At 39.2% G+C, this 18,086-nt stretch overlaps 1 protein-coding gene across 1 annotated transcript in view; it reads left to right on the top strand.

Moving 5' to 3' along the window:
• NLRP3 (NLR family pyrin domain containing 3) overlaps positions 1–4,264 on the top strand; it is a 52,248-nt gene extending 47,984 nt beyond the window's left edge. The window contains exons 8-10 of the mRNA XM_007460948.1: positions 219–389; positions 894–1,064; positions 4,165–4,264. Coding sequence (XP_007461010.1) covers positions 219–389; positions 894–1,064; positions 4,165–4,264 — 442 coding nt within the window. The remainder of the gene's footprint in view (positions 1–218; positions 390–893; positions 1,065–4,164) is intronic.
• The last annotated feature ends 13,822 nt before the right edge of the window (positions 4,265–18,086 follow it).

The raw sequence follows: 18,086 nt of genomic DNA, 5'->3' as shown, positions 1-18,086 counted from the left end.
CCTGCTGATCCCAGGAAAGCATCTGCTAAGAAATCATTTGTCTCTTTTATGGGGCCAGAGATAGGGAGTCATGCTCTCCTCAGATTATATCCAAGATGCTGGCCTTTAAGTTGAAGCATGAAGCTTTTCAGATAAAATGAAGTTACTGTGTTGAGACAGCTGTGCAATGTTCAAGGAAGTCTGGGCATTGAGGATTCTTCTCCCTGTTCCTTCTACAGGTTGGTGAATTCTGGCATTACGTCAGGTGGTTGTGTAGCTCTGTGCTCGGTGCTCAGCACAAACCAGAATCTCACACACCTTTACCTACGTGGCAATGCTCTTGGAGACGTGGGGGTCAAGCTACTCTGTAAGGGACTTTTACATACCCACTGCAAGCTTCAGGTGTTGGAGTAAGTCTCTGAGCTTATTACAGTGATGGGAATGCATGGTGGCTACAGGGAAGGGGATAGTTGAGGGGAATGTTGATGAGATCATCTATATCTGAGAGTCTTCCTAGGGCTTGGCTTCTTACAGGATTATGGGACTAGGAGGACCTGTACTTTTAGATGGTGTAAAGGTAAATACTGAAGTTCCTTTCACCATAAATCTCTCTACCACAAAAGAGTGGGGGTGGTATGGCACTAGTGTTTTAGGAGAATCTTGGGGGAGACACAGAATTTGGGAAAAATCATTTCATAAATTGCTGTTAATCATTTGAACTGAAAAATCCAGTAGACTGGAAAAAATTTTCTCATCTGAAGAGGAGAGAATGATAACCCTTGGCACATAAGGCAGTTCCAAGCTTGTTAATCCTGAGCCTTTCCTGCATTTGAAATATTACAGGCTAAGATCTGGGAGACCTGTGGAGGATAATTTAAGGGGACATTTTCTTGAAATCACCTTCTTTCTTGCAGATTAGACAACTGCAGCCTCACGTCACACTGCTGCTGGGGTCTTTCCACACTTCTGACTTCTAACCAGAGCCTGCGAAAGTTGAGCCTAGGCAACAATGACCTGGGTGATCTGGGGGTCATGCTACTCTGTGAAGTGCTGAAACAGCAGGGCTGCCTCCTCAAATGCCTGAAGTAAGTGTGCCCTGTAGAGATTTGTGTGGCAGGGCTCCTATTGCTAAGGAAAAGTTGGCCAGTTTCCAAAATCCAGGTTGGCTTAATTTGCACTCTGGGTGAGGTTGGGCCTGGGCCAGTTGCAGATTTATATATGTATACAATAATTGAGTCATGAACTACGTATTCAATTTCATCCAGACATTTAGAATAATCAAGGTTCATTTGGGTGGGAAAAGACCTTTCATCCATATTCCTGAAAGAAACACAAGTCCCAATGAAAAATAGCCAAAGAGAATTGTATTTCTGTGCAAGGTATCATACTTTGTAGAACTAGACCTGTCCATGGGTCATCCTTATTGCAAAGGTCCTTGCATAGTAGGGGTGTTGTTGGTCTTGTTTCGGAGAATTTCTAAATAGAAAGTGCTCCAGAAACATCAAGATTAGAAATTCCATAAACTTTGGCCTGTCTTCAGGGTGTTGGGACCGTTGGCTCCTTTCCATCATCAATGATACCACGGAGGTACACATTACCTCGCTAGTAAAAGCTTCCTAATTAGTTTCATAACTTCTGTCAGCTCTGACGATCACAGTCTCCACTAAAGACATTTCTTTCACTTGGTTTTAGGGTCAACACACTTTCCTCTGGATTTTCTCCTACTACATTGGCTGTTTCTGCTCAGTCTCCTCTGGCATCCCTTCATCATTCTGACCTTTACATACTGAATCCCCAGGACTCAATCACTGGATTAATTTTTCTCCTTTACACTTTCTCCCTTGTTTACATCATCTAGTCTTCTGGTTTTAGCATATATGTGCTGTTCCCCTCCCCCCAGTTCATATCTCCATGAATTCCATGTTCAAATGCTTGTCTCAGCTTTCTACTTGGATGTCTAATAAGCCTCCCAAATTTCACATGTCCAAATCCAAACCTGTGCTGTTCCCTTCTGTCTAAAATCTGCTTCTTCCCTATCTCAGTCAATGGTAACTCAGTCTGAATTGTTCAGGTCAAAACAATCCTGGTGTCATCTTTGACACATCTTTTTCCTTATGCACATATCCAATCCACTGGCATGTCCTGTTAACTCTGCTTTCACAGCATGCCCACTCATTGACCACTTTTTGCCAGCTTCATGGCTCCTACCCTAGTTCAAACCATTGTCACCTCTTGTCTGGTTTGTCCTGGTAGCATTCTGCCAGGCTACTCTGCATCTACCATTGCAGATGGAGGATGTAGCTAAAACATCAGTAAGAGCATATCACTCCGACCAACATGCTTCTTTCACAAAGTAAGAGCCACAAACTCATGGCAGTGTCTAAGGCCCCATGTGATCTGGCTCTTTGCAAAGTCATCTTCTAATGCTAATTCCTTCTGCTCCACTCACACTGGTTTCCTTGCTATTTCGAAAAACACTGTCACCTCCGAAACTATGCACTTGCAGTTCCCTCTGCCTGGAACTTCCCCCTTTGATATCCACATGCCTTATTCCTGTGCATCATTAAATTCTATGCCTGCTGAAAATAACAGCCCAGCATGCCTTTCCTCTTCTCTGCTTATTTTCCTCCATAGTGTTGACCATCATAATACATGCTATATCATTTTCTTGTTTATTTATTATTTATATCTTACCCCTAGTTTATAAACTTTATTAGCCCAGAAATTTCTGTCCTTGTCCATGGCCTCAAGGCTAAGAACCAATTGGAATACAGGTTTGAATAAACAGTTCAGATCAGCATTGTATCCTTGGGTGGACACAGTGGAGCATGTTTCTTGCAAGAAAAGCCATTTCTGGAGGTAAGAGAAATAGGAACAAAAGGAATTATTGGTCAGGAAGAAGCTGGGGACATTGCTGTATGTGGGCTAACTGACCCAGCCCTGAAGGACACTCTGGAGATAAGGGACAAGCTCAAAATAGACTGGGGAATCCATGGATGCAGTCAACCTGTCTTGTGAGCTCAGGTTGCCATAACAAAATAGCATAGAGTAGGTGCCTTAAACAAATCATAGACATTTATTTCTCACAGTTCTGGCAGCTGGAACATCCAAGATCATGGCGCTGGCTGATTTGGTTTCTGATGAGAGCTCTCTTCTGGGCTTGTTATGTCCTCATGTGTACACAGAGAGAGAGAGAGAGAGATAGACAGAGATAGACAGAGGGTGTGTGCTGTGGTATCTCTTATTATAAGGGCACTAATCCCATCATGAGAACCCACCCCCATGACCTCATCTAACCCCTCATTACCTCCCAAAGACCTCATATCCAAATACCATCACATTGAGGGTTAGGGCTTTAACATATGAATTTTGAAGGAACACAAACAGTCCATAACACAACCAAATCAAGATTATTAGAAATGATTCAGGACAAATGGTATAATTTCTTAGTTAAGTTGCAAGGGAAATTAAAAAAAGAGAAGGAGGAAGAACTGATATCAAAGAAGACTTGAGAGGCAAACCAAGCAATTACAATGTGTGGACCTTTTCTTTTTGGCTGCATTGTGCGGCTTTCGGGATCTTAGTTCCCCCACCAGCGATTGAACCTGGGCCATGGCAGGGAAAACACCAAGTCTTAACCACTGGACTGCCAGGGAATTCCCAATGTGTGGACTTTATATGGCTCCTGATTAAATGAACATAATATAAAAGTTTTATCAGATAGTTGAGGAAGTTTAAACACTGATGGGACATATATTGATATTTAGAAATTATTGTTAACTTTTTTGGCTGTGATAATGGCATTGCAGTTATGTTTTAAAAGTCTGCATTTAGTTTTACACATTGAAATATTTATAGATGCATGAACTGTTGTGTTTAAGATAATCCACTGATGTGAGGAGTGGGTGGGTGATAGATGAAACAAGATTGGCCATGAGCTGTTAACTGTCAAACATGGGTAATGGGATTCATTATACTATTCTCTCGATATTTGCACATGTTTAAACATTTCCAAACTTGAAGGTTAAAAATATTGAATACCACAGAAACCACATTAGGCATGAAGTGCAGCACTGGAAATCTTAGAAGTGTGAGGCTAAGTGAGGAGATGAGATTTTTAAAGCCAAAAACTGAAAGTGTTTATTTGAACAGTACAAACCAAAGCTTCTCTATTTACTTTTACAGGTTGTGTGGAATGTATTTCAATTATGATACAAAACGTGCGTTAGAAACACTTCAAGAAGAAAAGCCTGAGTTGACAATTGTCTTTGAGCCTGCTCGGTAGTGGTGGAAGCAGGGCTGCTAGACGCCAAGGTTCTTTGCCTCCCCTGCCATCTAGTTGTGGATAAGTGGTAGTGAATACTACTCCAGCAGGGTTAAGACCACCACTCTGTGATTCTTCTGGTCCAGTGAGGAAGAGTGGAAGCTTGCTGATGGTGCCTTTGCCTAGAGGATGTGAGCATCTCCTTTACCTCTGGGTTGAAGACACCAGGGCAATAAAATCATCAAACAACACAGGTCTCACCATAGTGCCTCAGTCAGAAGATGTATTCCTCTTGGTGACCTCATGTAACTAACTCATTCAATAAAGCACTTTTTCTTTCTTTTTCTCTTTTTGCTCTAGCTCTCCTTTCCCTCATATCTTCCCCTGCCCTTTTTTGTTTACTTTTGACTGTATCATTCCTCCTGCCATCTTTCTCTTAACTGACCATAACAGAATGAGTTAACTGTATATTATGTTGCAATTTTGTGGCAGCAAATTATTTATTTTTAATCTTTGAACAGTTATATTTTCTAATAAAATAATTCATTTTATTTTATTGTAGCTGGTTGAAAATTTGGAAAATAGAAAAACTTTATTGTATTTATTGAGTTAATTTGTTTCCTTTCCTTAATTTTAAGAGAGGGTGCCTATAAATCTTTTTACTTATTTATCTAAACTACTAAAGATAAATTAAATTGCTTCATGTATTAAAAAATCTCTTTGCCAAATGATTCAATTGTAATGAATAAGGGAAAAAAAAGTCTTATCCTAACTCTGATGGTTGAAATTTCAGCTCTGGTAGGGCAGGAGGTTGAAATCATGCAAAAGAAAGTTTTAGAGTAGAGGGAGCCTATATTCATAAATAGAAGTATTATGTAGAAAATGCATTTTGCCTTCAGTTATAAGAACTTATCTTGGGTTTATCACATTCCAGGAGCATTTCATCTACCACACTTCACATAGCATTAAATCATAAATATATATTGAATGATTGCTTCTCCACTCATGGAGCAACTCTTAAACCACATGGAATTTTTCAGGATGGAAATACCACTTCCTTTATCAAATGAGTCATCTAGACCTCTGCTTGTCAAAGTATAGCCTATGGACTGTTGATGTAAGGAGATTTTGCAAGAATGTAAGTCAATCGAATTACTAAGTATGCTTTTTAGATGAGCTGACTTTTTTCATGGTAAGATTTTTTCAGTAAAGGAAGCAGTATGTGATTTATATTCTGGTGCAAAGTCTTTTTCTAGTCTAGGACTAGCACTTTTGAGTAACTCTGATCTCGATCTTTGTTTTTTTGCATCTTAGTGAAGTGAGATATTGCAGACTGCCTCTCTGCCACAAACACCTTGACATGCAGGATAAAATATAATTAGAAAAACACAGCTAAGCTGGAAAGACAGAAGAAAAATTTCTGTTTATTAAGATCTCAAAATTGGATTAAGAGTTTACCTTTCAGTGGTCAAGAAGAATATCTGAATAGATAAATACCCCACAATATAACTATTAATTTGGAAAATTCCATGAGGTTTTCCACACTAGTAGAACTAAAAAATAAGTAAAGTTGATGGTCAGAAAATCAATATACAAACATGAACACGTGCACTTGGAAAGAAATCACTCGTTCCAACCATCACAATTAAAATTGGGTGAGGCATGAAGCAGCAATGGGTGGTAAAACCTAATAGGAAATTTAAATGATGAGCAGTATTCTTGTGTAGTCTGAAATTATCTTTTTACAGCTGGCTAATCAGTTGCAAAAGAAAAATAGTAACTATATAAAGGGCAGAAATTGGACAGTACCTGACCATCTAATAAAAAATATCAGTGAGGGCAGGTGGATGTCTGCTTTCACGTGAGATGACTTGAGATGGAACCAATATCACTACTGATATTGGTGTTTCTGTTTGAGAACCCAGAATTTAATCATCAGCAAACACCAAACTCCAAATGAGGAAGTTCTATTAAAAAGGGGAGGGGACTATATTTTTCCAGAATGTCAATGTCAGTGTTGACAATGGGTAAATCTTGGGGTGGGAGGGTTATGGAATTATTCTTTAGACTGTTCTTATTCTTGCATCTTTTATGTACATATGACATATTTCCAAATAAAAGGTTTAAATAATCAAAACAGCAGTATCTCTAAGCACTTGCAATTTAAAATGTAATAAAATCCTATTAATCAAGGGACTTCCCTGCTGGTGCAGTGGTTAAGAATCCACCTGCTAATGGAGGGGACATGGTTTCAAGCTCTCGTCTGGGAAGATCCCACATGCCGCGGAGCAGCTAAGCCTGTGCACCACAACTACTGAAGCCCGTGCACCTAGAGCCCGTGCTCTGCAACAAGAGAAGCCACCGCAATGAGAAGCTCACACACTGCAATGAAGAGTAGCCCCCGCTCGTCACAGCTAGAGAAAGCCCGTGCACAGCAACGAAGACCCAATGTAGCCAAAAATAAATTTATTTTAAAAAATCCCATTAATCGTAGCAATAAAAGTTATTAAGTATGCAAACAAAAGAAGAGCAAAGAGCATTTTTCTCACCATCCAAGTCTACAAAGATTTACCCACTACAGTCACTGACCAACAGTGCACTCTGTTTCAGACAGAGGAAATTAAAGATGACAATAGGATGCTCTGTGCTTTGGACCAACAGGTTCCTTAGATAGTTAGATGTAGCTCAGGAAGAGTTTTAATAAACCCAGTTTCTTTCATCTTCTCATAGATAGAAAAGCACGTTAATCATTAACTTGAGATATCTGTTCTTTATGACTAGCAGTAATCTTTTACCAAGATGTATACTTGATGACATGCATTCCCTAGCCAAAAAAAAAAAAAAAAATCATATATACTGGCTTCTTCCTCTACCTCTTTGGAGCAGTTCCTCAGAGCTATCTGAGAGGCTGTCTCCTGGGCTATAGTCCTCAGTAAGACCCTGAATAAAATTTAACTTGTGTGTTTTTCTTTCAGTCAATATTTACCTGGAGTGAATCTCTTAAAAATTAAAAGTTGTAAAAAACCATACAAAAGTGGACCTGAATGAATGGAGAGATGGAGATATATGTCATATTCATGGATGGGAAATTTCAGAGGCATGACAATGCTATCTATTTCTCCCCTCAAACTAAAATGCAACTGTCATTAATATACTGACAGGGATTTTCACAGAACTGAGCAAGATAATTTTTTAAATGTATAAGAAAAATAGGGATCAAAGAATATACAGAAAACATTTGACAACGTAGGAAACTTGCCACACTAGATATTAAAAAGCTATAAAACTGATTGATGTAGTATAGGCAGGATAGAGTTCATGCACAGGCATAGGCATGCATGGAAATGTAATTTGTGATATTGAAAATGTTGAGGAAAGAAAGGACTAGTCAACCTGGCTGGGACAAACAGCCATGCACATGGTAACATTGTATTTCTGCCTTATATCATACAAATAAATTCCAAAAGTAATGAAGACACATTTTTTTTTAAGGTTTTAATTTAATTAATTAATTTATTTATTTTCGGCTGCGTTGGGTCCTCGTTTCTGTACGAGGGCTTTCTCCCGTTGCGGCGACCGGGGGCCACTCTTCATCGCGGTGCGCGGGCCTCTCACTGTCGCGGCCTCTCCCGTTGCGGAGCACAGGCTCCAGACGCGCAGACTCAGTAGCTGTGGCTCACGCGCTTAGTTGATCCGCGGCATATGAGATCTTCCCAGACCAGGGCTCGAACCCGGAAGACACATTTTAAAAGTAAAGCTACATGTACAACAATGTGACTATAGTTAACAATACTGTATTGTATAATTGAAGTTTGCTAAGAGGGTAGATCTTAAGTCTTCTCACCACACACACACACACACACACACACACAAAAGGAAAAGTGCAGCTATGTGAGACAATAGATATGTTAATTAGCTTGATTGAGATGATTGTTTCACAGTGTATACTTATACCAAAACATCACGTTGTTTTCTACCTATCTATCTAATTTTTGTCAGTTATAACTCAATGAAGCTGGGGGAGAAACAGAATGACAGGAAAGTGCATTACATGACATAAGCACATTGACACAGATCATTAAATTAACAGAATGCAGTCACAATAAAAGCACATTGTTTTCTTCAGGGAAAAAAGTATAAACACTTTAGAAGAAAATAGAGCAAAACGTGTAAGTTTAGGTAATGTGCTTCTTGAAATAAATAAAAAATACACAAAGTATAAAGGAAAGGTTGATAAACTATAAAATGTAAAACTTTTGAGCATTGTTGTAAAGATAAAATATTAGCTCCAGCTTGAATCCTCTTGTGCCCAGTTCTGGTTCACATTTCACTCCAGCCATTGTTGTGCTCACCGGCTGCATACAGATGCAATATGATAGTATGTCAAGTCAGAGGTATCACCTATCTTTCTTTGCCTTTCAGGCATGAGGCTTCTCTGATACTCCATGGGACATTTGCTGAACAACCCCATGCTGCCCAGCCTGCCAATACAACAAAGCTAATGCCCTTGAATAACAGGGGTGGAGACCACTATGAAGGTTTCCTCTTCCTTTCAGTGATACCTTCTACATGCTTTTCAGAAGGCCTTGCTAGGACTGAGACCCTGTAACTTACTGTAGGGGCCAGCTTATCACACCTCCCTTGTGTTTGCTTTCCTCTGTTATGGATTATGTCGACTTGAATGAAAATGCGCAATGCAAGAACTGTGAGTGTAGTTTATTCAGTGTCTTACTGAGGTCTATAGCCTGGGAGAGAGCCTCTAAGATAGCTCTGAGAAACTGTTCTGAAGAGGTAACGGGGGAGGCCCACATAAATATGATTTTGCTGAAGGATATTTGTAATCAATCACACATCTCAGTAGAAGATTGCTGCTAGTTGCCAAGAACAAATATCTCAGTGGTTTTAGTGTTTTTCTAAGTATGGGAAGATGCAAGGATTAGGGTTCATAAAATTTTCTCCTGAAAATTTCTAACTATCTGAAGGCTTGTTCCGCCAGTTTTCCCAGAGTGCCTCATTCCTGATCTCTGCCCTGAATTTCTTTCAAGTTGTATTGAAGGTCAGCCACTACAGTGGCTAATGACTTAATTCTTGTAGAACCAGTGGCGAGTGACATTCTCTAGTTTGCAGTTACATTGTGTTCCCTCGACCCACAACCTGTCTCAATTCATATGTTGAAACCCCAACCTTCAGTAACTCAGAATGTGACCCTATTTGGAAATAGGGTCTTTATAGATGTAATTAGTTAAGGTGGGAACATGCTGGAGTAGAATGGGCCCTAATTCAATATGTCTGGTATCCTTGTAAAAGGGTAAAATTTAGACACAGACGTAAACACAGGGAAAACATGTGCAGATGAAGACAGAACTCTACAAACCGGGGAATGCCAAGGATTTTCAGCAAACCACCTGAGACAGACAGAGACAGAGACAGAGACATGGAGCAGATTCTTCCTCATAGCTCTCAGAAGGAACCAACCTGGCTGACATCCCGGTCTCAGATGTCTAACCTCCAGAACTGTGAGATAGTGCATTTCTATTATTTAAACCACGCGGTTTGTGGCACTTTGTTATGGCAGTACTAGTAAACTAATACAATTTGTAATAGCAAAATGTTTAGTCAGGTTCAAATGGTAACACTCAGTCTCAGAACTGATGTGTCATTAGCAGCCAGGGGAGCTTTTCCAGTGACAAAACTTTATAGGAATATTTGTAGAAATGGAGGAGGTCCACCCTACTCCCGTATGTCCTCATTTTAACTAATTACAACTGCAATAATGCTATTTCCAAATAAGGTCACATTCTGGGGTACTGGGAGATAGGCCTTCAATATATAAATTTTGGGGGACACAAACTCATAAGCATGCTCTCTCTGGCTCTCCAAATTCATGTTCTTTTCACATGTAAAATACATTCACTGTATCCCAACCTCCCTAAAGGTCTTCACCCATTCCACTATCCAAGCTCATCTGATTATCATCTAGAATTCCCTGGCAGTCCAGAGGTTAGGACTCTGGGCTTTCACTGTCAAAGGCCTGTGTTCAATCCCTGGTTGGGAAACTAAGATCCTGCAAGCTGTGCGGCACGGCCAAAAAAATACATCATCTAAATCAGGTATGGGTGAGACTTGAGGAATAATTCATCCTGAGGCAAAATTCCTGTCCAGCTGTGAACATGTGAAACCGAACATCAGGTATGTACTTCCAAAATGTAATGGTGGGACAGGCATAGGATAGACATTCCCATTCAAAAGGAGAAAAATCAGAAGGAAACAAATAATCACTTGTCCCAAGCAACTATGAAACCTGACAGAACAAATTCCATTAGATTTTAAGTCTTGAGAATAATCTGCTCTGATTATGCACTGCTCTCCTGGTCACAGAAAAGTAGATTACCTCACCCCCTGGGCCTGTGCTCTCTGGACCCTCGTGGCAATGGCAGCTTGTCAAACTGAACCACCAGTAGGATCAGTCTTCCATTCTCTTGTAGGATAACATGTATTCCTAGACAGATAGCTCTGTTGGCCCATTTCTTGCCTCTGGAATCCTAGAAATCTGACAGTCTTCTTTATTTTATCCTGTTTCTGTCTCCTTTAGTCCAATCTGTCAGTATTTCTGCTGATAGAACATTCACAAAAACCTTGTTGGTTTCCTATGAAATTCATAGGAGTCCAAATCATCAAACAAGAGGGACCTTTATAGATCTTTCCTGGACAACGACAACTTTATTCCTGGTTTCTACTGAGATAGTTGATTGGACCCATGAGTCACATGCCTAATCCCTTTAGCAAACAGTTGTCAGTCACATTCTTGATCCTGTAGCTTAAACTACACACACACACACACACACACACACACACCTTGCATGCAAGCATGCATGCATTTGTGTTGAACTTAAGTTTAATTTGGGGAAGAATCACAGTTTTGTGATATGTCATGCCATCTGTAAACATTATATATCTACCCCACTATTCTCCTTTTCTGTCTTTCAGTAATATTTAGTTATTTTTTCAATGTGTATCTCCCTCAGTTTTAAAAATTAGCTTTATTCCTATATACTCTAATATCTTTGTGGCCTTTACAAATGGGGTTGCATTTCTATTGCATTTTATAATGTCATTGTTGGATTGTGAAATTGCTGTATATAAATAAATATTTATCTATAGTAAAACAATTAGATTTAATATTCTAGTGGTTTGTCTAATGAATTTGCTTGCTTTTTCTATGTAGACATCACCTTCAAATAATAATAATTCTGATTCTTCCTTTCTCTTTCTCCTACATCTTTTTTTTTTACATCTTTATTGGAGTATAATTACTTTATGATGGTGTGTTTGTTTCTGCTTTATAACAAAGTGAATCAGTTATACATATACATATGTTCCCATGTCTCTTCCCTCTTGTGTCTCCCTCCCTTCCACCCTCCATATCCCACCCCACTAGGTAGTCACAAAGCACCGAGCTGATCTCCCTGTGCTATGCGGCTGCTTCCCACTAGCTATCTATTTTACGTTTGGTAGTGTATATATGTCTATGCCACTCTCTCACTTTGTCACAGCTTACACTTCCCCCTCCCCATATCCTCAAGTGCATTCTCTAGTAGGTCTGTGTCTTTATTCCTGTCTTACCCCTAGGTTCTTCATGACATTTTTTTTTCTTAAATTCCATATATATGTGTTAGCATACAGTATTTGTCTTTCTTTTTCTGACTTACTTCACTCTGTATGACAGACTCTAGGTCCATCCACCTCACTACAAATAACTCAATTTCGTTTCTTTTTATGGCTAATATTCCATTGTATACATGTACCACATCTTCTTTATACATTCATCCGATGATGGACACTTAGGTTGTTTCCATCTCCGGGCTATTGTAAATAGAGCTTCAGTAAACATTTTGGTACATGACTCTTTTTGAATTATGGTTTTCTCAGGGTATATGCCCAGTAGTGGGATTGCTGGGTCATATGGTAGTTCTATTTGTAGTTTTTTAAGGAACCTCCATACTGTTCTCCATAGTGGCTGAACCAATTCACATTCCCACCAGCAGTGCAAGAGTGTTCCCTTTTCTCCACACCCTCTCCAGCATTTATTGTTTCTAGATTTTTTGATGATGGCCATTCTGACTGGTGTGAGATGATATCTCATTGTAGTTTTGATTTGCATTTCTCTAATGATTAATGATGTTGAGCATTCTTTCATGTGTTTGTTGGCAGTCTGTATATCTTCTTTGGAGAAATGTCTATTTAGGTCTTCTGCCCATTTTTGGATTGGGTTGTTTGTTTTTTTGTTATTGAGCTGCATGAGCTGCCTGTAAATTTTAGAGATTAATCCTTTGTCAGTTGATTCATTTGCAAATATTTTCTCCCATTCTGAGGGCTGTCTTTTGGTCTTGTTTATGGTTTCCTTTGCTGTGCAAAAGCTTTGAAGTTTCATTAGGTCCCATTTGTTTATTTTTGTTTTTATCTCCATTACTCTAGGAGATGGGTCAAGAAGGATCTTGCTGTGATTTATGTCATAGAGTGTTCTGCCTATGTTTTCCTCTAAGAGTTTGATAGTTTCTGGCCTTATATTTAGGTCTTTAATCCATTTTGAGCTTATTTTTGTGTATGGTGTTAGGGATGATCTAATCTCATACTTTTACATGTACCTGTCCAGTTTTCCCAGTACCACTTATTGAAGAGGATGTCCTTTCTCCACAGTACATTCCTGCCTCCTTTACCAATGTGCACAATGACCATATGTGCATGGGTTTATCTCTGGGCTTTCTATCCTGTTCCATTGATCTATATTTCTGATTTTGTGCCAGTACCAAACTGTCTTGAGTACTATAGCTTTGTAGTATAGTCTGAAGTCAGGGAGCCTGATTCCTCCAGCTCTGTTTTTCATTCTCAAGATTGCTTTGGCTATTCAGGGTCATTTGTGTTTCCATACAAATTGTGAAATATTTTGTTCTAGTTCTATGAAAAATGCCAGTGGTAGTTTGACAGGGATTGCACTGAATCTGTAGATTGCTTTGGGTAGTAGAGTCATTGTCACAATGTTGATTCTTCCAATCCCAGAACATGGTATATCTCTCCATCTATTTGTATCATCTTTAATTTCTTTCAGCAGTGTCTTATAATTTTCTGCATACAGGTCTTTTGTCTCCTTAGGTAGGTTTATTCCTAGATATTTTATTCTTTGTGTTGCAGTGGTAAATGGGAGTGTTTTCTTGATTTCACCTTCAGAGTTTTCACCATTAGTGTATAGGAATGCCAGAGACTTCTGTGCATTAATTTTGTATCCTGCTACTTTACCAAATTCATTGATTAGCTCTAGTAGTTTTCTGGTAGCATCTTTAGGATTCTCTGTGTATAGTATCATGTCATCTGCAAACAGTGACAGCTTTACTTCTTCTTTTCCGATTTGGATTCCTTCTATTTCCTTTTCTTCTCTGATTGCTGTGGCTAAAACTTCCAAAACTATGTTGAATAAGAGTGGTGAGAGTGGGCAACATTGTCTTGTTCCTGATCTTAGTGGAAATGCTTTTAGTTTTTCACCATTGAGGATGATGTTGGCTGTGGGTTTGTCATATATGGCCTTTATTATGTTGAGGAAAGTTCCCTCTATGCCTACTTTCTTCAGGGTTTTTATCATAAATGGTGTTGAATTTTGTCAAAAGCTTTCTCTGCATCTATTGAGATGATCATATGGTTTTTCTCCTTCAATTTGTTAATATGGTTAATCACATTGATAGATTTGCGTATATTGAAGAATCCTTGCATTCCTGGAATAAACCCCACTTGATCATGGTGTATGATCCTTTTAATGTGCTGTTGGATTCTGTTTGCTAGTATTTTGTTGAGGATTTTTGCATCTATGTTCATCAGTGATATTGGCCTGTAGTTTTCTTTCTTTGTGACATCCTTGTCTGGTTTTGGTATCAGGGTGATGGTGGCCTCGTAGAATGAGTTTGGGAGTGTTCCTCCCTCTGCTATATTTTGGAAGAGTTTGAGAAGGATAGGTGTTAGCTCTTCTCTAAATGTTTGATAGAATTCGCCTGTGAAGCCATCTGGTCCTGGGCTTTTGTTTGTTGGAAGATTTTTAATCACAGTTTCAATTTCAGTGCTTGTGATTGGTCTGTTCATATTTTCTATTTCTTCCTGATTCAGTCTTGGCAGGTTGTGCATTTCTAAGAATTTGTCCATTTCTTCCAGGTTGTCCATTTTATTGGCATAGAGTTGCTTGTAGTAATCTCTCATGATCTTTTGTATTTCTGCAGTGTCAGTTGTTACTTCTCCTTTTTCATTTCTAATTGTATTGGTTTGAGTCTTCTCCGTTTTTTCTTGATGAGTCTGGCTAATGGTTTATCAATTTTGTTTATCTTTTCAAAGAACCAGCTTTTAGTTTTATTGATCTTTGCTATCGTTTCCTTCATTTGTTTTTCATTTATTTCTGATCTGATCTTTATGATTTCTTTCCTTCTGCTAACTTTGGGGGTTTTTTGTTCTTCTTTCTCTAATTGCTTTAGGTGCAAGGTTAGGTTGTTTATTTGAGATGTTTTCTGTTTCTTAAGGTAGGATTGTATTGCTATAAACTTCCCTCTTAGAACTGCTTTTGCTGCATCCCATGGGTTTTGGGTCATCGTTTCTCCATTGTCATTTGTTTCTAGGCATTTTTTAATTTCCTCTTTGATTTCTTCAGTGATCACTTCGTTATTAAGTGTTTTTTTGTTCTTCTTTCTCTAATTGCTTGAGGTGCAAGGTTAGGTTGTTTATTCGAGATGTTTCCTGCTTCTTAAGGTGGGCTTGTATTGCTATAAACTTCCCTCTTAGAACTGCTTTTGCTGCATCCCATAGGTTTTGGGTCGTTGTGTCTCCATTGTCGTTTGTTTCTAGGTATTTTTTAATACCCGTGTCCCCTGCATTGGCAGGCGGACTCTCAACCACTGCACCACCAGGGAAGCCCCATGTGTTTGTATTTTTTACAGATCCTTTCCTGTAATTGATATCTAGTCTCATAGCATTGTGGTCGGAAAAGATACTTGATATAATTTCAATTTTCTTAAATTTACCAAGGCTTGATTTGTGATGCAAGATATGATCTACCCTGGAGAATGTTTCATGAGCACTTGAGAAAAATGTGTATTCTGTTGTTTTTGGATGGAATGCCCTATAAATATCAATTAAATTCCTCTTTTTTAATGTATCATTTAAAGCTTGTGTTTCCTTATTTATTTTCATTTTGGATGATCTGTCCTTGGTGAAAGTGGGGTGTTAAAGTCCCCTACTATGAATGTGTTACTGTCAATTTCCCCTTTTATGGCTTTTAGTATTTGCCTTATGTATTGAGGTGCTCCTATGTTGGGTGCATAAATATTTACAATTGTTATATCTTCTTCTTGGATCGATCCCTTGATCATTATGTAGTGTCCTTCTTTGTCTCTTCTAATAGTCTTTATTTATTTATTTATTTATTTATTTATTTATTTATTGCAGTACGTGGGTCTCTCCCGTTATGGAGCACAGGCTCCGCACACGCAGGCTCAGCGGCCATGGCTCACAGGCCCAGCTGCTCCGTGGCATGTGGGATCTTCCTGGACTGGGGCACAAACGTGTCTCCCCTGCATCAGCAGGTGGACTCTCAACCACTGTGCCACCAGGGAAGCCCTAGTCTTTATTTTAAAGTCAATTTTGTCTGATATGAGGATTGCTACTCCAGTCTTCTTTTGCTTTCCATTTGCATGGAATATCTTTTTCCATCCCCTCACTTTCAGTCTGTATGTGTTTCTAGGTCTGAAGTGGGTCTTTTGTAGACAGCATATATATGGGTCTTGTTTCTTTTTCCATTCATCCAGTCTGTGTATTTTGGTGGGAGCATTTAATCCATTTACATTTAAGGTAATTATCGGTATGTGTGTTCCTATTCCCATTTTCTTAATTGTTTTAGGTTTGTTATTGTAGGTCTTTTCCTTCTCTTGTGTTTCTTGCCTAGAGAAGATCCTTTAACATTTGTTGTAAAGCTGGTTTGGAGGTGTTGAACTCTCTCAGCTTTTGCTTGTCTGTAAAGGTTTTAATTTCTCCATCAAATCTGAATGAGATCCTTGCTGGGTAGACTTTGTTGTAGGTTTTTCTCCTTCATCACTTTAAATATGTCCTGCCACTCCCTTCTGGCTTGCAGAGTTTCTGCTGAAAGATCAGCTGTTAACCTTATGGGGATTCCCTTGTGTGTTATTTGTTGTTTTTCCCTTGCTGCTTTTAATATGTTTTCTTTGTATTTAATTTTTGACAGTTTGATTAATATGTGTCTTGGCGTGTTTCTCCTTGGATTTATCCTGTATGGGACTCTCTGTGCTTCCTGGACTTGATTAACTATTTCCTTTCCCATATTAGGGAAGTTTTCAACTATAATCTCTTCAAATATTTTCTCAGTCCCTTTCTTTTTCTCTTCTTCTTCTGGAACCCCTATAATTCGAATGTTGGTGCGTTTAATGTTGTCCCAGAGGTCTCTGAGACTGTCCTCAGTTCTTTTCATTCTTTTTTCTTTATTCTGCTCTGCAGTAGTTATTTCCACTATTTTATCTTCCAGGTCACTTATCCGTTCTTCTGCCTCATTTATTCTGCTATTGATCCCATCTAGAGTATTTTTCATTTCATTTATTGTGTTGTTCATCATTGTCTGTTTCATCTTTATTTCTTCTAGGTCCTTGTTAACTGCTTCTTGCATTTTGTCCATTCTATTTCCAAGATTTTGGATCATCTTTACTATCATTATTCTGAACTCTTTTTCAGGTAGACTGCCTATTTCCTCTTCATTTGTTAGGTCTGGTGGGTTTTTATCTTGCTCCTTCATCTGCTGTGTGTTTTTCTGTCTTCTCATTTTGCTTATCTTACTGTGATTGGGTTCACCTTTTTGCAGGCTGCAAGTTCGTAGCTCCCGTTGTTTTTGATGTCTGTCTCCAGTGGCTAAGGTTGGTTCGGCCTCTCTGCTAATGGGTGGGGTTGTGTTCCTGTCTTGCTAGTTGTTTGGCATAGGGTGTCCAGCACTGTAGTTTGCTGGTCATTGACTGAAGCTGGGTCTTGGTGTTGAGATGGAGATCTCTGGGAGATTTTTGCCATTTGATATTATGTGGAGCTGGGAGGTCTCTTGTGGACCAGTGTCCTGAAGTTGGCTCTCCCACCTCAGAGGCACAGCACTGACTGCTGGCTGGAGCACCAAGAGCCTTTCATCCACACGGCTCAGAATAAAAGGGAGAAAAAGGAAGGAAGAAAGGAAGAGAGAGAGAGAGAGAGAGAGAGAGAGAGAGAGAGAGAGAGAGAGAGGGAAAGAAAGAAAGAAAGAAAGAGGATAAAATAAAATAAAGGTAAAATAAAGTTATTAAAATAAAAAATAATTATTAAGAAAATATTTTTTAAAAAGTAAAAAAAACACCAAAAAACGGACGGACAGAACCCTAGGACAAATGGTGAAAGCAAAGCTATACTGACAAAATCTCACACAGAAGCATACACATACACACTCTCAAAAGGAGGAAAAGGGGAAAAAGTAATAAATCTTGCTCTCAAAGTCCACCTCCTCAATTTGGGATGATTCGTTGTCTATTCATGTATGCCACAGTTGCAGGGTACATCAAGCTGATTGTGGAGCTTTAATCCGCTGTTTCTGAGGCTGCTGGGACAGATTTCCCTTTCTCTTCTTTGTTCGCACAGCTCCTGGGGCTCAGCTTTGGATTTGGTCCCGACTCTGCGTGTAGGTCGCCTGAGGGCGTCTGTTCTTCACTCAGACAGGACGGGGTTAAAGGAGCCGCTGATTCGGGGGTCTGGCTCACTCAGGCCGGGGGGGGGCAGGTGGAGGGAGGGGTACAGA

The sequence above is a fragment of the Lipotes vexillifer genome, unplaced genomic scaffold, assembly GCF_000442215.2.
Source record: "Lipotes vexillifer unplaced genomic scaffold, Lipotes_vexillifer_v1.1 scaffold469, whole genome shotgun sequence".
In the NCBI taxonomy this organism is placed as follows: Eukaryota; Metazoa; Chordata; class Mammalia; order Artiodactyla; family Lipotidae; genus Lipotes; species Lipotes vexillifer.
This window is presented reverse-complemented; position numbering and strand designations above follow the sequence as displayed.